At 40.3% G+C, this 25,429-nt stretch overlaps 3 protein-coding genes across 3 annotated transcripts; 1 reads left to right on the top strand and 2 right to left on the bottom strand.

Annotated features, from left to right (window-relative positions):
• The first annotated feature begins 16,621 nt into the window (after nucleotides 1-16,621).
• Nucleotides 16,622-17,994, top strand: LOC121990697. Its single transcript, XM_042544785.1, has 3 exons — nucleotides 16,622-17,141; nucleotides 17,269-17,340; nucleotides 17,477-17,994. Exons 1-3 carry the CDS (start codon nucleotides 16,713-16,715, stop codon nucleotides 17,825-17,827), a joined length of 852 nt encoding a protein of 283 aa, XP_042400719.1. The 5' UTR covers nucleotides 16,622-16,712; the 3' UTR covers nucleotides 17,828-17,994.
• A 418-nt stretch (nucleotides 17,995-18,412) lies between these two features.
• LOC121989671 (ER lumen protein-retaining receptor erd-2.2-like) lies at nucleotides 18,413-21,622 on the bottom strand. Its single transcript, XM_042543853.1, has 6 exons — nucleotides 21,336-21,622; nucleotides 20,779-20,978; nucleotides 19,531-19,671; nucleotides 19,374-19,454; nucleotides 18,681-18,805; nucleotides 18,413-18,600 (listed from the first exon to the last, which is right to left on the bottom strand). The coding sequence occupies exons 1-6, from the start codon at nucleotides 21,556-21,558 to the stop codon at nucleotides 18,552-18,554; spliced, it is 819 nt and encodes a 272-aa protein (XP_042399787.1). The 5' UTR covers nucleotides 21,559-21,622; the 3' UTR covers nucleotides 18,413-18,551.
• Nucleotides 21,623-21,988: 366 nt separating this feature from the next.
• On the bottom strand, nucleotides 21,989-25,224 carry LOC121989670. Its single transcript, XM_042543851.1, has 4 exons — nucleotides 25,078-25,224; nucleotides 23,628-24,470; nucleotides 22,688-22,908; nucleotides 21,989-22,289 (listed from the first exon to the last, which is right to left on the bottom strand). The coding sequence occupies exons 2-3, from the start codon at nucleotides 24,452-24,454 to the stop codon at nucleotides 22,734-22,736; spliced, it is 1,002 nt and encodes a 333-aa protein (XP_042399785.1). The 5' UTR covers nucleotides 24,455-24,470; nucleotides 25,078-25,224; the 3' UTR covers nucleotides 21,989-22,289; nucleotides 22,688-22,733.
• Between the last annotated feature and the right edge of the window lie 205 nt (nucleotides 25,225-25,429).

Below are 25,429 nucleotides of genomic sequence, written 5' to 3'. Positions count from 1 at the left end.
CTAGTTGGTCCGAGTTGCGTATCAGGTTAATGAAGGGTACAACAATTGATCAAGCTATTCAAGATCAAATCAAGAAGGCAAGAGAGCATTGGAGGAAGGTATTACACTGATTAATTTCACTTGTGAAATTTTTGGCTAAACAAAATATAGCATTTCGTGATAGTTATGAGAAACTTTATAATGATAACAATGGAAATTTATAGCTGCTGTTGAGATGATTGCTGAGTGGGACTCAGTGATGAGGGAACATATTGAAAGAAATACACATCATCATTATCTTAGCTACAAAATTCAGAATGAATTGATATGATTGTTAGCTTCTCAAATAAAGAGTTCTATTCTTGAAAATATTAAAAAAGTTAAGTTCTTTTCTGTAATAGTTGATTGCACTCCTGATGTTAGTAACCAAGAGCAAACGACTTTGGTAATAAGATGTGTTGATGTTTCTACAAGTCTAATGAAAGAAGAAGAATACTTTTGGGGATTTTTAAAAGTGAGTGATACAACATGACAAGGCTTGTTTGAAGAACTACAAAATGTGTTGAAAAATTTTGATCTTGATATTGATAATGTGAGAGGGTAGGGATATGATAATGGGGCAAATATGAAAGGGAGGCACCACGACATATAAAAAAAATTGTTAGATATAAATCCTAAAGCATTATATACTCAATGTGGTTGTCATTATTTGAATTTAACACTTTGTAATATTGCAAATTCTTGTGGAAAGCGAAAGACTTTTTTTGGAGTAGTACAACGGATTTATACAATATTTTCTCATTCTACAAAAAGGTGGAAGATTTTGATAAATCATGTAACGATAAAAGGTTTAACTCTCAAGCCATTGCCAATCACTCGATGGGAAGTCGTACTGAAAGTGTAAAAACAGTGGTACTTCAAGCTCAACAAATCAGAGAAGCTTTACTTCAAGTTGCAGAAGAAAAAGACACTGACTCTAAAATAAGAAGTGAAGCTAAGTCTTTAGCAACATTTGAACTTAGAAAATTTGAGTTTTTAGTGAGTATGATTAGTTGGTATGACATATTGGGTAAAGTTAATATTGTTAGCAAAAGCTTACAATTTGAAAACATGCTTATTGACGTTGCTATGACCAAGATTAACAGGTTAATTGCTTCTTCTGAATAGTATAGAGAATCTGGATTGGACAAGCTATTAATATAGCAAAAGAACTTGCTTCAACAATGGAGATTGATCCTGTTTTTCTTGAAAAAGGAAAATATATAGAAAAAGACATTTTGATGAGGTTACATGTGAGTCTTCGAAACTACCTCAAGAATCTGCCGAGGAAGCTTTTAGAATTCATTATTTCTTATTCATAGTAGATTAAACAATTGGGTCATTGAATAATAGGTTTGAGCAATATAAGGAATATGAAGATCTTTTTAGATTTCTTTTCACAGTTGAAAAGTTGAGTTCATTGATTGATAAGGACTTGAAAACTCGTTGCAAGAATCTTGAAAGAAAACTACAAAGAAAAAATGGTATAAGACAAGATGTTTCAGATTTTATGGAGATAACTTATATCAAGAATTGAAAAGCATACAACATATTCTACCAAAGGAAACAAAACAGCAAGTGAAATATTAATTTTTTTGCAAAGAATGAATTGTTTCGCCAATTCATTCATTGCATAAAGGATATTATTAATTATTCTGGTAACTGTCGCATCCGCAAAAAGAAGTTTTTCTAAATTGAAGTTGTTGAAATCTTGTTTGAGATCAACCATGACCCAAACAAGATTGAATGCATTAGCTATGATTTCAATTGAGAGTTGATTTTTAGAAAAACTTAATTATAAAAAATTGATCGATGACTTTGCAAATAAAACTGCAAGAAGATCAGTTTTTCATAGTTAATTGTAATAATTCTTTTTTCATTTTCTAATACTGAGTATTAGCAACATTGAATATAATGTTTTCATTATTATGGATTTTAATTTATGTGTTGTTATATAGTATCGATTTTATTATTTTTTATCTGAATTTAAAAGGCTCATTTTTTTTGCACCGAACCCTTCAAAGTGTTAAACTCCGTGGCTGTTTTGATGTGATCAACCAAGTTGGTTAGGTTCTGCTTTGTGTTTGATCCCTGTGTCTGAGTGTCCAGGAGCTTAGGAGCGCAGAAAGTCAAGCGGAAGACGCAGCTAGCCAGAAGGACGACACGGGAAGGGAGCCGACGGGCTCGGTGCGTCCGAAAGACGAGAAAGCTGCGGAAGAGTACACCGGTGGGAGAGAAGAATGTGTGTGATGTTCGAGGGACGTTAAGCCGGGGAGGAAGGCTGCTCGAGGAGAATGCCAGAAATTGGGTTCGGGTAAGCCCCATTTCGGTTGGCCGCAATCACCCAAGTTTATCAGAGCTTTGGAAGCTGAAACAAAGTCAAAAGGAGCTAAAGAGCTAGTTGTAGACGCCTTAAAGGAAGTGTTGGAGGCGCCTGGCCTGCGCAGTCCTCCATCTTGGAGGCGCCTTCAACAAGTGTTAAAGGCGCCTTCAACACTGTTGGAGGCGCCTCTAAGCTGGTCAAAATGACCGTTCGAGCACCGGATAGAATTCTATCCACTCACCGAGTTGGAGACCCCTTGAACTTCATTGGAGGCGCCTTGGACCCTCGGGATAGACTTTCCAGGCGCTATATAAAGGCCCCGGGAGCTAGAAATTAGAAATTAACTCTGTAACCAACTCTGTATTCATTCCTAGCAACTAGTGAGCGCTCTAAGTATGTAAAAAGGTTTCTCCGCCAACAATGAAGGAGACTCTACTAGTGCAATTTCCGACCGCCTTGGATTAACAACCCCCTGGGTTGTAACCAAGTTAAAAGTCTGTTTCTCTTCTATTTCTGTTATTTATTTTTGTTATTGTTGCTATCTGTTTGAGTTGAAAGACGAGGAGGGTATAGTTTTTATTTTTCAGGTAATTCACCCCCCTCTTGCCGGCCTCCGCTGTACCAACAATTGGTATCAGAGGCAGACCGCCTCAGAAAGACTAACCGCCGACTGAAGCACAATGATTAATGTTAGGACCGAAATGTAGCTAGAGGGGGGGTGAATAGCTCGGTGCGATCTTCGTGCTTAACGTTGCTTGTTTCTTCAAAGATGTGCAGCGGAAAGACAAGAAACACTACAACAATGCTAACAAATGGATTTTACTTGGTATCCACCTCACAAGAGGTGACTAATCCAAGGATCCACACACTCACGCATCCTCCACTATGAAAACACTCCTTCTCGGTAACTACCGAAGGCGGAGAAGCCTTACAACCTCACAATACAACAATGAGAAAGAAAGAAGCAAAATACAAATGAATCTTACAAGATTACAATGAAAAACCCTAGCTTCTTCTTCTTCTTGTTGCAAATCGCCTCTTGACTTGGATGAGCCTCCAAGAACCTTCAAGAACTGGCGGTGAGGAAGTAAAGATCGCTGTGGAGAAGTTCTGTGTTCGTCTGTGGAGAAGAGAGGAAGCCGTGTCGAAGAAAACGCTCGCCAACGCCTATATTTGCATCAACGATCGAATCTCAATCGATTGGATTGCTCCCAATCGATTGGAGAGGCTTTGGATCGATCGACCGATCGATCCAGAGCGCCTCTGTGCTCTCTGGAATCGCCTTGAATCGATTGCCCGATCAATTCAAGGCTTCTCGAGCGATTTACAGCGCTCCAATCGATCGCCCGATCGATTGGAGGCTTTAATTGATCAATTGATCGATTCAGAAGCTTACTGTTCGCTCAGAAACTCTTCCAATCGATCGACCAATCGATTGGGGAAGTTTCAATCGATTACCCAATCGATTCAGCCCATTTCTGCATGAATTCGCATTAACCAATCGATCCACTGATCGATTGAACCCCCCCAATCGATCAGCCAATCGATTGGGAAGCAGAAATATGTGCAGAGCTTGAAATTAGCTTCGTTTCGCATCCGAGATCACCTCATTCCGATATCCGAGTCAAAAGTTATGGTCTTCGGAAGTTTACTACGTCCGAACTTCCTAGTTCCATGCCAACTCCCTATTGGACTTACGACCGTTAAGATTTCCGTCAACTTTTGACTCATCTGGACTTTCTCTTTGTGCCAAGTGTCCGGTCCTCCATTACCCACTTGGACTTCCCAACACTAGATGTCCGATCAACCTTGATCTATATGGATTTCCTCGTGCCTGGTTTCACTCACCAGGACTTCCCTTCTGCCTAGCTTCACTCACTAGGTCTTTCACCTGGCTTCACTCACCAGGATTTTCCTTCTGCATAGCTTCACTCACTAGGTCTTTCACCTGGCTTCACTCACCAGGACTTCCTTCTGCCTGGCTTCACTCACCAGAACTTTCTCACTGCCTAGTTTCACTCACTAGGTCTTTCACCTGGCTTCACTTACCATGATTTCCTTCTGCCTAGCTTCACTCACTAGGTCTTTCACTTGGCTTCACTCACCAGGATTTCCTTCTGCCTGGCTTCACTCACCAGGACTTCCAGTCAAGTATCTAGTCAACCTTGACCTACTTGACTCTCCTTTACATCTCAATTGGTCAACCTTGACCAAACGGGAATTGTATCAACAATCTCCCCAAATGAACAACTGCACCTGCATTGTCCATATCATCTAAACCCAATATATTGTCAAACATCAAAACCCAAACTAAGACTCAAGCTTGGTCAACCAGGTCAACCTTGACCTAAAGGATATTGCACCAACAATTAAGACGATGGTCGGAGCGAATATTCATCCCCCGAAGTTCGACGGAGAATTCGCGACGTGGAAACGCCGGATGGAGGTATTTTTGAAGATAGAATTTGATATTTGTTTAATCATGAAATATGACTATGTAGTTCCAAAAGACAAAGAAGAATTCAACTGAACAAAGAAGGAGCAGGCAGAATTCGTGGCCAATGGAAAGGCGAAATTCCACCTACTCAGCGTGTTGCTGCCCTAGGAGGTAAGTCGGATCGGGAGCTACGATTCCGCTAAAGACCTCTGGGACAAATTCCTAGAGCTTCACGAAGGTACCTCGGAAGCTAAGCTAGCAAGGCGCGACATCCTCTGGACCCAGTTAATGAACCTTCGGATAAACAGCGGCGAGAAGGTAGCACAACTCCAAGCAAGGATTAAGGAGCTAATAACCCAACTAAGCAATCTTGGAGAAGAAGTATCGAACCGGGACTCGATCCGGTACGCGCTCAACGCCTTCCCCAGAAATCCAGAGTGGACCTCCTTAGTAGATGCGTACTACATCTCTAAGGACTTCAAGGTAAGTACTTTAGAAAATTTATTTTCAACTTTTGAACTTCACGAATCTCGAGTTGCAGAGCCCAGTGGAGTAGTGAAGACTAGTCAGAACATTGCCCTAAATGCAAGATCAAATGACTCTGACTCCGAAGCGTCAATCGACCAATCAGAAGCGGCACTGCTGGTAAAGCGTTTCAATAAGTTTTTTAATTCTAATAAGTTTAGATCGCAAACAAAGTGGCATCAACAAAGAAAAAGAACGGTTTGTTGTTACAACTACAACGAAGAAGGACACATCAAAGATGACTACCCAAAATTAAAGAAAAAGGAGAAAGAGAAGGAAAAGACAAAGTACAAGAAACCAGAATCCTCCAAACACAAGAACCTGAAGGCCACTTGGTTAGATTCGTCTACTTCCGAATCAGACGTAGAAGCCTTCTCTGTTAGGATCCTACGTACTCGGCTAGAGAGGGGGGTGTGAATAGCCGCCCCAAATCGCTCGTTTCTTCCTACAATTCGTTAGCGCAGCGGAAAAATAAACTAGAAACGAAAGGAAGAATATCAAACCTTAACACAGCGATGTACGAGGTTCGGAGATGATGCTCCTACTCCTCGGCGTGTCCGTAAGGTGGACGAACCCAATCAATCCGTCGGTGGATGAGTCCCCGGAAAACCGGCTAATAAAAACACTCCTTCTGGGTGGAGAAACCTCGCCACAGACACTTCTTGCAACAGCAAGAAAAGAGTACAAGGAAAACAAGAAATAAAGTACAATACAAATGTAAACTTTCTTGCCTTCTCTTGAAGAAGCAGCTTCAAGCGCCTACAACAGCAGGTGACCCAGTCGGAAGCTCACGCGAAAAGAAAAGCCAAAATCAGCAAGAAGGAAGAAGGAAGAAGAAGAAGGAAGAGGCTCGCAGCAGCCTCCTTTTATAACCTGCGAAGAAAACGAAGAAACACGGAAGAAATCTAGCCGTTGCGTCGCAATCGGTCTGTGGACCGATCGGGCTCCATGTGGATCGGTCCACGGACCGATCCATTCCCTCCTCCTTCGCTTCTTTCCCCGATCGGTCCATGGACCGATCAGGAACTCCTCTGATCGGTCCGGGACCGATCAGGTTGATATCGGCCCCGGACCGATCAGCCCCTCTTGCGCCTCGCTCTTTCAGCACGCCCGATCGGTCACCGGACCGATCAGTTAACACTGATATGCTACGATGTGTTATCGATCACCGATCGACGTCGAACACACAAGATATGCTATCGATGTTATCGATCACCGACCGATCGAATATTCTCGATCACCGGATCGATCACCAGATCGATCCAGCTCATGGTTTTCGCCCAAACCAAGTCCAAACCAACATCCGGTCAATCTTGACCTGTTGGTACATTGCGCCTAGCATCCGGTCACTCCCTTGACCTGCTAGGACTCCCCGCTAAGTGTCCGGTCAATCCCTTTGACCCACTTAGACTTTTCTCTCCGTACCAAGTATCCGGTCACTCCTATGACCTACTTGGACTTCCCATCACCAGATGTCCGATCACCCTTGATCCATCTGGATTTTTCCTTGCTCGGCTTCACTCACCAGGACTTTCACCTAGCTTCACTCACTAAGGTTTTCACACTGCCTAACATCCCAGTTAGGACTTTCTTATTGCCTGGCTTCACTCACCAGGACTTTCCAACTGCCTAACATCCCAGTTAGGACTTTCCCACTGCCTGGCTTCACTCACCAGGACTTTCCACACTGCCTAACATCCCAGTTAGGACTTTCCCACTTGCCAAGCTCACTGCTTGGACTTTTCCCGTGCCAACATCCCTGCTTGGACTTTTCCGGCTTCAACCAGGACTTTCCACACTGCCTAACATCCCAGTTAGGACTTTTCCGTGCCAAGTCTCCATACTTGGACTTTTCCAGTGCCAACTCTCCATACTTGGACTTTTCCCGTGCCAAGTCTCCATACTTGGACTTTTCGCGTGCCAAGCTCCCTGCTTGGACTTTTCCAGTGCCAAGTCTCCATACTTGGACTTTTCCCGTGCCAAGTCTCCATACTTGGACTTTTCGCGTGCCAAGCTCCCTGCTTGGACTTTTCCAGTGCCAAGTCTCCATACTTGGACTTTTCTAGTGCCAAGCTCCCTGCTTGGACTTTTCCGTTGCCAAGTCTCCATACTTGGACTTTTTCCCGAATCAGGTCAACCAGGTCAACCTTGACCTACGGTTGCACCAATAATCTCCCAAACATCTATTCTTGTCCCATATCAAGAATACAACTCTTCCACGAGTGTCAAACATCAAAATACAACTCAACTAGGTCAACCTTGACCTAAGGTTGCACCAACAATCTTCCTAAGTCAAACATCAAAATACAACTCGAGTCAGGTCAACTCGAGTCAGGTCAACCAGGTCAACCTTGACCTAAGGTTGCACCAACAATCTCCCCCTTTTTGATGTTTGACAAAACCCATAATCAAGTTAGGTTAACCCGATAACCTAACTTAGGTTTTCCAATCATCTTCCAATGTCCAATGTTCTTTCCTTGAACATTCTCTAGACATTCTCCCCTTAGGTTAACCCGATAACCTAACTTGGGTTCTCCAATAATTCTCCCCCTTTTTGACACACATCAAAAAGAATTCCAATGTTCTTCCTTGAATATTCCTTGACATTCTTCCCCTAGCTTAGGTTAACCCGATAACCTAACTTGGGTTCTCCAATAATTCTCCAATGAACACTCTCCCCTTTTTGACACACATCAAAAAGAAAAAGGAGGGTATCAAGGTCAAGAGTTTCTTCCTAATGAAAGTCCCATACCTTTCATTGAAACTCTTAATTTCCCCCTTGATACTAAACTCAACAATCAACTTAGTGACAATCCCATATCACTAATCCTCAAAAGTCTTAAGGAGTAAAAACTCCCCCTAAAAGTCAACTCCCCCTTGACAATTAGGTAAAACTCCCCCTAAAGGTCAACTCCCCCTTGACCATTGCACCAACAATGTCTTTGTGAGTTCCAAACCTTTAGAAATCCAAAAACACCATTTCCATAACTGAAATTTCAGACAACAGCTGAAAATCAGAAACTGGCACGCTCTGATCGGTCCCCAGACCGATCAGAAACCCCATGGATCGGTCCCCAGACCGATCAGGCCTTCACCAGATCGCACCAAACTCTCTGGTTCTTACTGGATCGGTCTGCAGACCGATCCATGCTTCACTGGATCGGTCCACAGACCGATCAGGACTTACCTGGATCGGTCCCCAGACCGATCCAGACTCTGATAGGCAGATTTCTGAAATTTCCTTCCCGAAATTCAGAAACTCCTAGAAAATTCCAGAAAATTCGAAAAATTGTGAAATTTTGAGGATGCATTCCTCATAACATATACTATCATGGAAAAATAGTTTTCTATGAAAATAACTTCCATTTTTCAATCTTGATACAAAGTTCAAAAACTTTGAAATAGTTCAAGTTTAACTCAACTTTGTATCACAATGTTCAATGATGAATGCTATCACTAGGAATGCTTCATCAAGGTTTTTCAAATCAATTTTAAAATGCTTTTAAAACCATTTGAATTTAGGACCATAATCTTAGGGCTAGATGTACATGACTTGTACACAAGCTTTCCCTATGATCCTTAATTTCTTGAATTAGGGTCATCTAGGTACAAGGACAATGCACCTTGATCCTAACTCATGATCCTAATATCTCACACACATCTAAGGTGTATCACACCACATTCAAGTCAATTTGATGTGAGATATGGGTTAAGGTCAACTTAGGCTAAGTTCTCATGCATTTTCTAAACACCAATTTGATCTCAATATCAAATTATATGTTTGTCCTTAAATCAATTTCATTGATTATAATGCAAGAGATGATGACATGGCATATAATGATATCATAAGTAAAAATATGTGCCAATGTCATGATGTCATGGCATAAAGTTTGAAAACTTAAATAAAGCATGACATATAAACTAGCCTAAGCATTATCATGACATTTCAAATGATAATAAACTAAATATGATGTCATGGCATGGCATATGGCAACCAATCATGGCAAGTTAGCACAAATAAAATACCTAAATTCCCTATCTAAGTATCCTTAGCCTTAGCTAACTTAAAATCTAACCCTAGATTGCCCATATATCCCTAAGAGAAAACCAAAATCCCAATTATGGTATTTCTCTAGGTTTTCTTAAATTGTGCCAAATAAGATCATTCTTTTCCATAATGGCACATTTTACTCTTCCAAGGAGTAAATGATAATTCCATTTCATTTTCAAAGGTTCACAAAACCTTGAAAATGCTCCTTGAGTGTCAATTTCCTCAAAGTTGGGTTAACTACCCTTCTTATTGGAGTTGACACTCTCTAACCCATTTATGGGGCAGAGAAGATGCTCCTAGGAACCCAATACCTATTAGAGCTCATTGGGTTCACTAAATATTCACTAGGGATAACTTCCCTAGCAACCCTCCTAATGACCCTCTTAGGCTTTGAAGCCTTGGTCATTTGGGTCTCATCAAGATCAACTCTAGGGGTGACTCCCCTTGTGACCTTGGTGTTGGTCTCCCTAGCCCTAGGTCTTGTTCCATAATCGAATGGAACATTATGATAGGTGGGCTTGACCATTTGGGACTTAGGTTTGTGACCCAAACCTTTCTTGTCCTTGGACATTGGTTTTTGACCCTTAAACCCTAGAGATGACTTCTCCATGTTTTTAAGAGCCTTTTCTAAATTATCAAGTCTTGATCTCAAGACTTGATTTTCCCTCTCTAATACCTCAAGTTTTGATTTGTCATTCTTTCTTGAGGTGTTCCTAGGCATGTGTCTAGTTGATTTAGGGTTTCTACCTAGGTTTTCCTTAACCTTAGAAGTGTTAATCCTAGGGTTAGCATTCCTAGTAGTATCCCTATCTAGGTTGACATGTTTAGCACCTAAGCACATGTATTGATTTCTAGTGTTAACATGCTTATCATTATTGACTAATGCAATAAAATTACTAGCATGTATCCTACTAGAATTGCACGAATGAGCCTTGAAGGATACCTTAGGGTTTGCCTTCGCTCCCCCTTTACACGTGCTTGGTCTTTTGTCCTTGTGAGATTGCCTCCCCCTTGGACATTGACTCCTAAAATGTCCCCGTTGCTTGCATTGGAAGCACACCACGTGCTCCTTGCCCTTGCGTTTTGGGACTCCGACTTCCTTGATCTTTGGCGCCGGTGGAGTCTTCTTAGTCTTCTTTGGACATTTACTCTTGTAATGTCCAAATTCCCTACACTCAAAACACATTATATGCAATTTACTTGAACTTAAAGTGTTTGAGTTACCTAGGGTCGAGGATGGATGGATGCTCTCTTCTTCATCCCTCCCGGAGGTAGAAGCTTCTTCTTCGTGCTCCGATCTTGAAGAAGAACTCACCTCCTCTTCTTCTTTAGATGTTGAGTAGCCCTCAACTTCTAATTCCTCACCTCCACGATGTGAGCTACTTGGCTCACTAGGCTCCTCTTCATGGCTTGAAGTGGGGCTCTCCTCATGGAGTTTGGCCAAGTTGTTCCACAACTCCTTGGCATTATTGTATTCACCTATCCTACACAACACATCATTAGGTAAAGAGAATTCAATGATTTTCGTTACCTCATCATTGATGGTTGATTGGTGGATTTGCTCCTTCGTCCACTCCTTCTTCTTGATAGGTTTTCCTTCCTCATCCATCGGAGGGGAAAACCCTTCTTGTACACAAAACCAATTTAACATATTAGTCCTAAGAAAATACATCATCCTTACCTTCCAATATGTGAAGTTGTCGTGAGACTCGTAGAAGGGTTGAACCGTGACATCTTCTCCATAGAGATCCATCTCTAGCTTTGCTCCCACGGGTGTTGATCCGATGAAGAGCGACCTCGCTCTGATACCACTTGTTAGGATCCTACGTACTCGGCTAGAGAGGGGGGTGTGAATAGCCGCCCCAAATCGCTCGTTTCTTCCTACAATTCGTTAGCGCAGCGGAAAAATAAACTAGAAACGAAAGGAAGAATATCAAACCTTAACACAGCGATGTACGAGGTTCGGAGATGATGCTCCTACTCCTCGGCGTGTCCGTAAGGTGGACGAACCCAATCAATCCGTCGGTGGATGAGTCCCCGGAAAACCGGCTAATAAAAACACTCCTTCGCCATAGAAACTTCTTGCAACAGCAAGAAAAGAGTACAAGGAAAACAAGAAATAAAGTACAATACAAATGTAAACTTTCTTGCCTTCTCTTCGACTGGAAGAAGCAGCCGCTTCCAAGCACCTACAACAGCAGGTGACCCAGCCGGAAGCTCACGCGAAGCTTCAAAGAAGAAGAAGGAAGAAGAAGAAGAAGGAGGCTCGCAGCAGCAGCCCTCCTTTTATAACCTGCGAAGAAACACAGAAGAAATCTAGCCGTTGCGTCGCAACGGCTAGTGCCTGGATCGGTCTGTGGACCGATCAGGCTCCATGTGGATCGGTCCACAGACCGATCCATTCCCTCCTCCTTCGCTTCTGTTCCGTCCCTGATCGGTCCATGGACCGATCAGGGAACCTCCTGATCGGTCCGGGGACCGATCAGGCTTTGTGCTGATCGGTCCCCAGACCGATCAGCCCCTCTTGCGCCTCGCTCCTGTTCGGCTTCTGATCGACTCCTGATCGGTCACCAGACCGATCAGAATATTCTCGGTATCACTGGATCGGTCACCAGACCGATCAGAATATTCTCGGTATCACTGGATCGATCACCAGATCGATCCAGCTCATGGTTTTCGCCCAAACCAAGTCCAAACCAACATCCGGTTAATCTTGACCTGTTGGTACATTGCGCCTAGCATCCGGTCACTCCCTTGACATGCTAGGACTCCCCGCTAAGTGTCCGGTCAATCCCTTTGACCCACTTAGACTTTTCTCTCCGTACCAAGTATTCGGTCACTCCTATGACCTACTTGGACTTCCCATCACCAGATGTCCGATCACCCTTGATCCATCTGGATTTTCCCTTGCCCGGCTTCACTCACCAGGACTTTCACCTAGCTTCACTCACTAGGGTTTTCACACTGCCTAACATCCCAGTTAGGACTTTCTCACTGCCTGGCTTCACTCACCAGGACTTTCCAACTGCCTAACATCCCAGTTAGGACTTTCCCACTGCCTGGCTTCACTCACCAGGACTTTCCACACTGCCTAACATCCCAGTTAGGACTTTCCCACTGCCTGGCTTCACTCACCAGGACTTTCCAACTGCCTAACATCCCAGTTAGGACTTTCCCACTGCCTGGCTTCACTCACCAGGACTTTCCACACTGCCTAACATCCCAGTTAGGACTTTTCCGTGCCAAGTCTCCATACTTGGACTTTTCCAGTGCCAAGTCTCCATACTTGGACTTTTCCCGTGCCAAGTCTCCATACTTGGACTTTTCGCGTGCCAAGCTCCCTGCTTGGACTTTTCCAGTGCCAAGTCTCCATACTTGGACTTTTCCCGTGCCAAGTCTCCATACTTGGACTTTTCGCGTGCCAAGCTCCCTGCTTGGACTTTTCCAGTGCCAAGTCTCCATACTTGGACTTTTCTAGTGCCAAGCTCCCTGCTTGGACTTTTCCGTTGCCAAGTCTCCATACTTGGACTTTTTCCCGAATCAGGTCAACCAGGTCAACCTTGACCTACGGTTGCACCAATAATCTCCCAAACATCTATTCTTGTCCCATATCAAGAATACAACTCTTCCACGAGTGTCAAACATCAAAATACAACTCAACTAGGTCAACCTTGACCTAAGGTTGCACCAACAATCTTCCTAAGTCAAACATCAAAATACAACTCGAGTCAGGTCAACTCGAGTCAGGTCAACCAGGTCAACCTTGACCTAAGGTTGCACCAACATTCTCTGGGTTAGCACTAATGGCTAACCACCAGCTGGAAGAAGAGTCAAGCTCAGAAATGAGCATAGATGAAGGGGGAGGAACTTCTGACGAAGAAAGCGACGATGAAGGGGGAGCATCACCGAGTCAAGTATGCCAGATATGCAATCTAACCCCTACTCAATCGTTTCAATTTATTAAGTCTCTTTCTAAAGACTTATTCAAATTAGAATAAGAAAATGATGAATTGAAATTGAACCTAGTAAAAGCATGTCCACTAGAAATGTATGATAATCTAAAATTATAAAATGAAAAATTAAAAGTTGAAATTGAGAAATTGAAGAATAATAATGCATGCTTAAATAAATTTCCAAAATCAAAATTAAGAATTTATGAAAAATTGAATTGGTATATTAGAAAACATCAGGGACAACTTAGGAAAGTCCCCAGAAATTATGTATCCCCTAAATTTTTGAATAACCCAGTAAGAAGGAATTTATACTGGATTCCAAAATCCTTGGTAGATTAAAAAAAAAATTTTGGCTTTCAGAAGAAAAATTAAACGTTAAAATTTCTTTATGAAGCTTTGTCTAAGGAAGTAGTTATTGCTCCAATAACCAAGAAGGCCTAGTGCCTCGCCACGACCTGAAAGCTGAAATATTGAAATAAAATGTTTAATAAACTTTCTGAAAAATATTAAAACTAGAATTAAATAATGCTTTGAAAGTTTTCAAACATTTTTGAAAATTCTAAAAAATTAATTTTGACTTAGAAATTATTTTAAAGAATTCTAAAAATTCAGTTTACTTAGAAATTTTTTTTACTGGATAACTCAAAAAAAAAATTATTGCTACTTAGATATTTTTGAAAAATTCTAAAAATTAATTTTGACTTAGAAATTATTTTGAAAAATTCAAAAAATTCAGTTTACTTAGATATTTTTACTCATTGTGGCTTAACTTAAAAATTTGCTAAATATTTTTAAAATATCATATTCTCTTATTATTACCCCGTTTTTGCTGTGATAAAAGGGGGAGAGAAAGTACAAGTTCAGGGGGAGAGAATTTTTTTTAAAATTTAAAACATATTTTTGAAAAATCTGCTTAACTCTTAATTAATTAGTTACAATTTTATTTTTTGCAAATTCATGCTTAATATGTTAGTTTAGTAATTTTCTTTAAAATTACTGTTTGTCTATTTTTACCCTAACTTGAACTTGGGTTGATGCACATCAAAAATGGGGAGATTATTGAACCCCGTGGTTATTTTGATGTGATCAACCAAGTTGGTTAGGTCCTGCTTTGTGTTTGATCCCTGTGTCTGAGTGTGCAAGAGCTTAGAAGCGTAGGAAGTCGAGCGGAAGACGCAGTTAGCGAGAAGGACGGCACGGGAAGGGAGCCGACGGGCTCGGTGCGCCCGAATGATGAGAGTTGCGGAAGAGTACACCGGTGGGCGAGAAGAATGTGCATGACGTTCGAGGGACATTAAGCCGAGGAGGAAGGATGCTCGAGGAGAAGGCAGGAAATTGGGTTCGGGTGAGCCCTATTTCGGTTGGCCACAATCACCCAAGTTTATCGGAGCTTTGGAAGTTGAAACAAAGTCAAAATGAGCTAAAGAGCTAGCTGTAGACGCCTTAAAGGAAGTGCTGGAGGCACCTGCGCAGTCCTCCATCTTGGAGGCGCCTTCAATAAGTGTTGAAGGCGCCTTCAACAATGGAGGCGCCTTCAACACCATTGGAGGCGCCTCCAAGCTGGTCAAAATGACCGTTCGAGCACCGGATATAATTCTATCCACTCACCGAGTTGGAGGCGCATTGAACCTCATTGGAGGCGCCTTGGACCCTCGGGATAGACTTTCCAAACGCTATATAAAAGCCCCGAGAGCTAGGAATTAGAAATTAACTCTGTAACCAACTCTGTATTCATTCCTAGCAACTAGTGAGCACTCTAAGTGTGTAAAAAAGGCTTTTCCGCCTACAGTGAAGGAGACTCTGCTAGTGCGATTTCCGACTGCCTTGGATTAACAACTCCCTGGGTTGTAACCAAGTTAAAAGTCTGTTTCTCTTCTATTTCTGTTATTTATTTTTGTTATTGTTGCTATATGTTTGAGTTGAAAAACGAGGAGGGTATAATTTTTATTTTTCTGATAATTCACCCCTCTCTTATCGGCCTCCGCTGCACCAACACAAAGTCTAGGACCGACCCTACCTAAATTCCTGTATACTTTGACACACAAATTAAATCTATAATATCTAACTTAATTTGTATTGAACTCACATTAAAACTGTAACTCGAGCATATAGCGTGTTTGATGGAAATCAAATTATTTGTTTATGTAATGACTTCTTTCTAGAGAAAGGTTAGTCAATATATTTTTTTTTTAGTTATTGTTAAATGGATAACCTAAAGAGTCTTCAAGTCCTAAACAAAGTTCGAGCCTCAAAAAGCCCAAGCTATCTGTCATATCTTTTTCATTTCTTCATTGTTCTTCAATCATCTTTATAATGTTAAAATTTATTTGATAAGTTAATCAAGTTAAATCAATTCTTGAATAAGACTTTATTTTTTGTTACTAGTCTGTTTCAAATTTGGATTAATTTCATTCATTTATATGTTATTGAATTCTTAATTTAACTTTTTTTTATTTGTTTGAAATTTTTATATTTTTAAATTTGTTTAATTGGTTAGTAAGTTTGATATTATAAGTTGATTTGTTAGGTAAAAAAATATAAACAAGGTTTTATCAAGTGGACATCAAACTCAATCTTAAATATTTGATTCATTTATAATCTTACATATTAGTATGATGGAAACCTTTATTTTTTATCCATTTTCCTTAAATCTTCACAGCTAAAAATTCTATACATATTTTCTCTAAAATCATTGCTAGTTATTAGTTTATATCGGGTAGGAAGTCCGGAGTCAACGTATAACCCTTTTACTAAATCATAGTGATTTCTCTCTAATTATCACCTGATTTACTATTTGTATACATTATGCTATCTTTCTACTTTGATGTCACAAATTACTCATTATTCATTTTTATTAAATTTTATCCTAATTTTCTCGCGGAGCGTCGCTCGTTTTATTTAAAATTATGTGTGCATACTTCATCGGCAACCAAGAAAATATGGCAAGTCGATATAAGTTCTTACCACGCGACCACAAGTAAATAGTCAATCTTAACTCCCTTTCCTTATATACTAATTTTTTTTAAAAAAAATAAAAAAAAAATCATTTTTAAAGATCATGTAAGATGGATTTTCATAAAAGGCTTAAATTATGCGTTTTTTTAGTTGAAACGAATTATGCTCATTTTTATTGGCTGAAAAATGACTCAAAGAAGGCAAGTTTTCCATATTTCGAATTTCTAAAGATTTTTGTTTCCTTCATTATCAATTATTTATTTATTTATTTATTTAAAAAAAAACCTATCTCTTTCGATATTACACGTGTCGACTCAATGTTAACCGGCCGCTCCTTCATATTGTTCTTCTCCGTTGTGTGTATAAAACACACATAGCGCCCACTGCAACATTCCTATCCTTTATTCGGCTTCTCTAATCTTCGCCGCCGCGGTTGCTCCGCCGTCGCCCATGTTTCCTTCGGCGGAGGAGATCCGGGTGGTGCTCACGCTCCTCGAGCTCGCCGATCTCATCCTCGAGCGCCGTCAGCCGCCGCCGCCGCCGCCGCCCGACTCCCTCCGCTGGGCCGGCCGGAAGCCCAGATCGGTCGCCTCCCGTCGCCGTCGCCCTCTTCAGACGTCTTCCCCGCCTCCGCCGCTGGTCGGTAAGGAGAGAGATGCATCCGCCGCCGCCGCTACCGCTGCTTCGAGCCCCACCACGCCGCTCTCCTTCCAAGAAAGCGGCGGCAGCGAGGAGGTCGAAGCCCGCCCGGATCCGGGGGCGGAACGCAGAAAGCGGAGCCGAGAAGTGAGCTTGCCGCTTTCGTTCCAAAATAGCGGCGGCGAGGAGGGCCTCCCGCTCATCGAGCCAGGGCCAGAGCACGGCAAGCGGCGCTGGAAGGCAAGCTTACCGCTTATCCCTTACTTCCTTCTTCCCCTTTTCTCTCTCTCTCTTTTTTTCGCATCGTTTATTTTGTTCAAGAAAATAACACTGTAAATGCATTGATTCTTCTACGAAACTGATCCAGTTGATTGCGAGAGAGGATCGCAAATCCTTCTCCAACACCTCATCATCGATTTTTTCCTACCAATCGCACCAGGTATGCTTCAAAATCAACTCCATCTATATATTTTTTTCCCCCTTTTTGTTCTTTATTATTTCTTCATTATAAAATAGATTGATCAATTCTTCTTCCAGTTTTCTTTTTTAATAAATTAAAGCTGTGTTTCCCTCAGGCCACGAAGCAGCGAGAAGTGGTATCAATTGGCGGCGGAGTAGCGGACCCAATGGCAGTCAACCACCACCCATGGACGGCCGCCTTCTCGGCGTGGGTGCAGCCCACCGGCAGCGACGGCCACCGGCAGCGGCTGTCTTCGCGCGCCGCCGTCGGCCTCCCGGATCTAAACGTGAGCCCAACCGAGGAAGAAGAGCAACTGCAGCAGCAGCAGGAGCAGGATCGGGTGTTGGGGTGGGAACAGCGACAGCAGCAGCTGATGGCGTACAGAGTCGCCACGTCACTGGCGAGGAGACGGCGAGTCCAGATTCAAAGGGAGAAGAGGTCTTCTCCCCTTTACAATTCCAAGTAGAGACGCGACGGCCAAAATGCCATTTCCTCCCCTTATTTTTCCCTTTTTTTTTCCTCTCCTAAAAGAAAATTAATTAGATGGATTTCATGATTTCGAGTTAAGACGCTTTTAATTTTTCGAAGTTCATGTTAAATTATATCAAAATATTCCGGTCGAACCGGATTTGATGCACAGTGAAATTGTTTTAATTTCTGTTTTCTTTGCGGCAAAAATTAAAATAGTGTTTCAAATAATATAAATAGTTAAAATGATTCTTTTTTTTCCTATCATATGTTTATTGTAATGGATTATTTCACCTTAGTTAAAATTATTATACAGTGTTCTATTAACAATTATAGTATTATAACAACTATAAAATTGCTATTATATGTTATAATAACTAATTGTAACGGTTACAACAGTAATATTTGTCAAACAAATAATATAATATAATATCTTTTTAATTTTTTAATGAGTTTCTTAATTTGGAAGCTCTTTTAATTTTCGCTCTTTTTTTTTCTTTTAAACATTATTAACATTACATAGGAGGTTTAGCTGGTGCCCATGTATGTTTAAATTGAGTTGAACTATATAAAATTAAAAAAATAAAAAAAGAAGATAAAACTTCCTTTTAACTTAACAAATTAAAGTTAACCGTCCATAGCTGTTTTAAGGCCTATAGAAGAGGCAACATAACACAAACAAAGAATTCAACGTCATAACTCAAACTAAAATGTGCAAGAAATCAGACTACACCAGAAGGAAGCCTTAGCACCAGTTGCCCACCAACAAGACTGCAAGAGAAACAAGGCAAAATTAGAATTCTTTGGCATAAACCAACCCACAAACTTAAAAGAAAAACAAAGCTACTCACCTCTTCACGTAGTAATAACAGAAATCAGCAAGGATGAAAGTCTGAACAATTTCAGCAAGAAGCACCGTTGATGGCCACAGGCCGTACCCCAAAGCCGTCAACAATCTTCCGCGAGTATCGACAACCTAGAAAACAATGCGCTGGCCTTGAGAATATTTACTGTTAAAAAGAATAGAGTTGATAAAGTACAATAAATGAAAAGACACATTTAGCTGAAGCAAACATTATCTTTACTTAGGTGCAGGAACTTAACTGTTGAGATCATTTACTCAATTCAATCATTCACTTATTCTACGTTAAACTTACTGTTAAAAAGAATAGAGTTGATAAAGTACAATAAATGAAAAGAAACATTTAGCTGAAGCAAACATTATCTTTACTTAGGTGCAGGAATTCAACTGTTGAGATCATTTACTCGATCCAATCATTCACTTATTCTACGTTAAAATTACAAAAAGTGGAAACTAATCACCTTCAGCACACTAGAACAACAAACACTTGCAGAAAAAAATATTATGGGCAACCTAAGTAATACCAATCCAAGAACGAATCAATATAATGGATAAACAAAACTTCCAGGTTCTATTCTAAACCATGCTAATCATAAACATAAGAAAGTCAAGGCATACAAATGAATCTGAAGGCAATATGAACAGATTTCTATGAAACGACAAGTATCATACTAAACCAGACCTGAAGGACCCAATGAGCACAACTCAGAAATCTCGCAACCCCGAGAGCAAAAACGTAGTGAGCCGTGAATGGTTCCACAATCTGAAAAGCACATTTGAAGATATATATTTCAGATTTTATTTCTGAACATGCAAACATCAGTCAATTCAGGTTCTACCTTTGTGTTCTGCATCAGCCGTAGCTGGGGCAGCACTGAAACAGCTTCCAAGTAAACACAGAAGGCCCAACAAATCCGATTGAAAATATTATGTGATGTTGAGGGATGGACTGCAAGGGCCAACAAAGCACAAGGCACAACCTACAATTATAGAAATAAAGGCGATGTTTGTCAGATCTTGTAAAAAGAAATGCAAGCTACTTGTAACCAAAAGAGACAAGTTTCAAGATCTATGTTAAGTTTGCCGGTGATAGTGTGATATGTGCAGCTTTACCTTAGGCAATAATGCTCAGTCATTTCACGACCAACATTCTAATAGAAATTATTTAAATCAATATAGTAATTAGTAGATCTATACTAAACCCAAACTAATCCCCACAATTAAGTGAACTAACTCAAAATAAAGGATGCAGTTCAATAAATTTAATCTGGATGTTGACTAAGAATGCTAACAAAGAAATTTTGTAGATATAGCATGATCCATGAAGCAAACATATGACAGAGATAAGAGGGGCTAAATGGTTGACTAGAATTGCACATATGACAGAGATAAGAGGGGCTAAATAGTTGATAAAGAATTGCACATAACCCCAAAGATTGGGCTGCATTAATTGTTTTCAAAAACTTGAGGAGAGGCTCATCGAAAAATATAAAGTACAAGTTAGATCTCAGAATTAACCCTCCAAAAAACACTATTTTTCCTTTAACATTAAGGCATCTAATACACCTTTTTCAGTAATTTATTTGGACATTAGTTACTGTATAACTTATCAATCCCCCTTAGTATCACAGCCAAAGATATCATAAAACAATGAGATAGAGACCAAGAAAGTCATTCACAACATTTCCTCCTCTCCTAGCTTTATCCCGCTCTCCTTATATTTAGTATGATAAGCCATCAAACCAATTAACTGTAAAGATGAATCAGTCCAAGATAATATTTAAAGAAATCTTGAAAACTCAATCAAATTAAATTGTTGATTTGATGGTGTTTGCTGGATTTCTTCAAAAATTATATTGGACCGATTCATTCTTACATTAACATAAACATAGGACAAGAAGACAACACAGTTCTATCCTTTGGATGAGTAATAATTGAATTATAGTCTTTACCAATCTCCTTATGAGCGAAATGATATTTTCTCTAACTGAAGAGAAAAAGGGTATATGAAGTAGAATAAAGCTAACTTGTGTGTAGATAATGTTTCATTGCAGTAGGACTTTCATAATCTAGACGAGATGTCTCACCACATAAGATATAGCAAAGTTATCCTTATCCTCCATGTAACTTGTCCTCAATTTAAACCTGATCATGTAAATGACCCAAAGAGTAGTAACGAGCGTCGCAGTATCTAGCACTGTGTGTATATCATATTCCATCACGAAGCTGCAGTAAAGTCTCGCAGCTAAGAATAAGGCTGTTAAATCCTGAGATTTCACTGAAAGTCCTGCAAATTGAGAAAGTACGAAATGAATATAAAACCTGTAAATGTATATATATATAAGAAAAGGAAAACTGAATAAAAAACAAAAGACAGTTGCACGATTTTCGTTCCTTGAACAAACCTAAAAGAGGAATTTCTTCGAGGAAAAAAATAATAACAATAAAGTCACAATGAGAGCAAAATTTTTGTTCTAGTCAATCCGCAGCATGGGCAATAAATCAAGAAGACAGTTGCACAATTTTCGCAATCCACTTCAGTAGCATGAAGGCAAAATTTCTTGAATCCGGACTCCGGAGGAGATCAAAACAAAGAAAGTCAGAATAGAGAAAACGAAACAAAATAAAAGGAAAGAAAGGGCACCGGCGCAGGTCCTCTCTTTGATGAGCTTGTAAATAAGAACGGAGATTCCTAGAGCGTGAACGGCCTCGGCGGCGACGAACAGGTTGTCGTGGTCGTGGACGATGAAGCGAAGGAAGACGAGGGCCGCCATGCCCGCCACTACAGAGAGGAACGCCTTCACCTTCGGCGGCTGCCGCTTCACCCATGTCGTCACCGCGTGGATCGGCCGCCTCGCCCCCCTCATTGCGCCGCCCTCCCTTGCGCCGATCCGGTCTCCTCGGGCTCGAACCCAAAAAGAGGGCAATAAAAAGGAAAGAGAAGGGAAAATTTACTCGTTACCCATCTTTGTCGTGAGTGAAACCAATAAGCGGGTCCCGCAATCGGTCTCAGGTACAAAATCGGGTAACTCCCGAGGCCGTCCATTTAGGAGTCCACGTCTATGGACGAACTTTGGTGGAAGACGTTGACATCAACCCATCTTCGGATCGGATTTTCAATCGTTCCAACAGCGTTGACAAATTGTTGCTATAGAGTTGACTCCCCAGTTTCAGAGTAAATTTTAGTAAAAGTAGATTTGAAAAGTTTTCGGATATTTGCTAGTCCTACTAGTGAAATCTTGAATCGATCCAGACGAACTTCTTAGTCGAGCCGACAGACTACAACCCACCATAACAATTATAAAAAATCTTAAATTTTGCTCAAGTGAATGTATATGGACACAAGGAGCACCAATTGAAATATACGACTAAGTCACACTGATGGTAGCTCAGTTGTCGATCTCATGCACAGTTCGGTTTAGTATCGCAACAATACAGTATCTAAACACAAAGTCTATCGGCGAGGAGAAGTCGAAAAATATCGAAGAACCATCGAGCTTTAGGATCTATTTCAATGTGGTAACAACATCAATGGCTCCTTCGCTCGACTTGTTTCGGGAAGAACTCTTTTTTCCACAGGATTGTCTCTGAAGTATCTCTGCAAAACCAAACACTTATAGATCACTTTCGAATTGTGCAAAAGAAACTGCCTTTGTTATTGCAGAACGTTTTCCCTGGAATAATAGTTCTTATAAGTTTAACAAGGATCAACAAAACACCGGTAAAGATAGTATTACCGATAAGATCAGCATCCTCATTTTGGCCCTAGATTTAATGATAAGATGATCTAAAGAACCTCCAACTGTGATAAGAAAGTGATTACTCACTCATTGCTTAGTGTTTATTCATAAATGTTCTTATAACTCTCATCAAGCTGAAGTAGGATTTAAACAAGAGAAACCAAAATTCAGAGATTCCCTATCCAAGAATTTCATAAGATATATGTGGGTTCAAACCTAAAAGCAGGAAATGAGATACAAATCGAAGAAAGCACACCAGTGAAAAGGCGACTTAGGTTTCGATGCTGCGAGGATTTGATTGTCTAAATTCCAGGACTTCTTAGAGCCATGAACTTGCATTGTTCAGTCATGGCCAGCAACTGGGCCTCCTTCTTGTCTAACAGAGCTCTGAGTCTTGCATTCTCTTCGATGAGCTTTTGAACTTCAGCCTCTTTCTGAACCTTCTCGTTCTCTAAGCGAGCACTCTCTGCAATCAGCCTGTGCACCAAATAAAAGGAAAACATTTCCAAGTTTCAATTTTCAGACATTAATTTCTGGAGAACAACTAGCCCAAGTCTTATAAACAGAAGTTACTTAACATGAATGGTTGAGTTCTATGGGGAAACAGGAGAACATTTGTTCGGTAAGAAAATATTTTCAGCTGTGACAATCAGCAAGATGAAAGTATTACACAAATCTCAACTAGTCCAGAAATTATCATGAAAAGAGTAAGTATATTAAAAGAAGATCGTATCATAGAGAAAGCTAGTCATCAGTATCATGTAGTTGTCTTGCACCACAAATTAAATAGATATCATTTTAACAAAATCAAGGAAGGAATGTTTTACACATTGAGGCATACCGAACAAAGATATCCTTATTTTGAACTTTTGTGTTGCCATCATGAATTAAGTTTGAATAAAATACAGCTTATCTACTTATGCTCTGGGAGTAGATAGCCATATAGGAACAATAAAAGTTGTGAAGACTAGTTCGATAGTGATCGTGAATTTAAGAAGTAATTGCTATTTCCAGACAGTCTTATGGCAAGGCATAAGAAAAATTTGTTAAGAAAGCAAGAGAAGTGAGTAAAATTCTAAATTTGCTTTATCTAAAATACTAAACAAAAAGTATTTCCTATCTAAATTTAGTTGCACAACTTAAAAAAAATTGAATCATGCAGTAGGGTAAAAATATATATATATATAATGTTGTGCCTGTCAAAAAGCTCATCGAAAGATAGAAATGGCTGCTCTGTTGAAAGGAGGAATTCTCTGACACTAATGAGACTTCTAACAAATGATCTCAATGTCTCAAAATTCTGCTTCACGCGGTGAAGCTCCTGCTTATTATCTTCAGCTTGCTGACGCTGTCGTGATGTTTCTTCAACCATATCCTCAACCTTCTGCCGCATTTCACTCAGAATACCATTTGCACCGAGTGCAAACTTTTCCATCTCTTCAACCCTTGCTGACATGATCTCGATTTGGAGGGTTTTCTTTATGTTCTCCTCTAAACCCAACTTCACTTGTTCTTTCTGATTAGCAGCATCGGTTTCTGCCACGATAACTCTCTTAACAAGGAATTCCATAACATCAGTTATAGTACGTACTGAATTCAGCAATTCATTATTGTTTGATCCATCAGTGGCATCAAAAGATGATAACTTGGGAGTATCTACCAGTTGTATTTCCCCACCTGGATCCTTAGAAGAACAAATATCATCATCCTTAGACCAGTCAGATGAAGGCACACCGTGCTTGTCAACAAAACCTATCCCCTCCCGGTATATGATCCCACATGACGTATGAGCTAGTTGAGGAATTGCCATGATTCTAGCTTTAGATTTCAGGTAAGTAAACAAAGTTGCGGTAGTTTTAACTCGGCGTAGAAGGAGTTCTAACTCCTCCTTGGAGTTACTACGAGAGCATTCAGCAATAGCCGTCACCTCCACTAGTTTTGCTTCCTCCTTCAACATGGTTCTTGTTTGATCGACTTGACACTTCAGCACCAAAGGATCATCTTCATGCATTTCATTCTCCATGATCTCCTGTTATTTTCTGAAGGCAAGAAGAAAAACTTTTTTTAGCCCGATAGCAAAAAATAAGCAGGAAGGTTGATTTCAATTTTATGAATCTATTCCTGTGAATCAATTTTTTCCAGAACCTAAATAGCAAGTACAGGCAAAACAAGTTATCAGCCAAACAAATGGGTTTGTGAATTGTAGCTGAAATTAACAAAACCCTACCATCAATCTTGTAGATATGATATATTTTCAAACTTGTTCAGTGCAGATCTTTTAGTCCTTGTAGGAAAATCAAGCAATATATGCACCTTAGAAGAATAAGCTCCCTTGTTGTGAAGTAAACACCAAAGGTCTTTAAGGTAATGCAGCCCACAATCAGAAGGCTGAAGATTAAACAGGAAGAACAGGAATTTCGACTGCATTTCAATCTCACAACGTTATCATGCAACTAACCCTAATTTTGAATCACGAATAAAGCTGAAGATTTTCGAAATTTCCAGTAGTAAATTCCTATACATATGCCCCAGCCGCTACCGATCCTACGAAGGTAATTGAATCCGAACCCTAGTTATGCGAACGCTTCGACGAACATACGCAGCGATTTCGCAGGAAAGGGAACGAATTGTGGATCAAAAGCCTACCTTTCCGATAGAAGGGGGAGGCGATTCGAATGCTTCCTCTCTTTTTCCCCTCCGCTTCCGACTTCGCCTACGCTTCTGATTGTATTCTCCACTGTTCCTTCAAATCCGCAGGCTCAGCATATATAAACAGAAAAATGGACAACTTAATTTTGAGAAAAAAAAAACTTTTTCTCTTTAAATGGCAGGAAAATAAATTCTATTTTAAGAAATTAACGAGGACAAATTTCATCTACAGTGCAGTCAACTGTTCGGTCACTCAGATACCTAGTTCTATTTTTATAAACTGATCTATTCATATGAATATGAATTTATGTTCATCTGAATTTAATTCTCATTTTCTCCTCTAACTATT

Source organism: Zingiber officinale, chromosome 6B (genome assembly GCF_018446385.1).
Source record: "Zingiber officinale cultivar Zhangliang chromosome 6B, Zo_v1.1, whole genome shotgun sequence".
Classification (NCBI taxonomy): domain Eukaryota; kingdom Viridiplantae; phylum Streptophyta; class Magnoliopsida; order Zingiberales; family Zingiberaceae; genus Zingiber; species Zingiber officinale.
The sequence above is the reverse complement of the archived record's forward strand: the minus strand, read 5'-3'. Positions and strand labels throughout refer to the sequence as shown.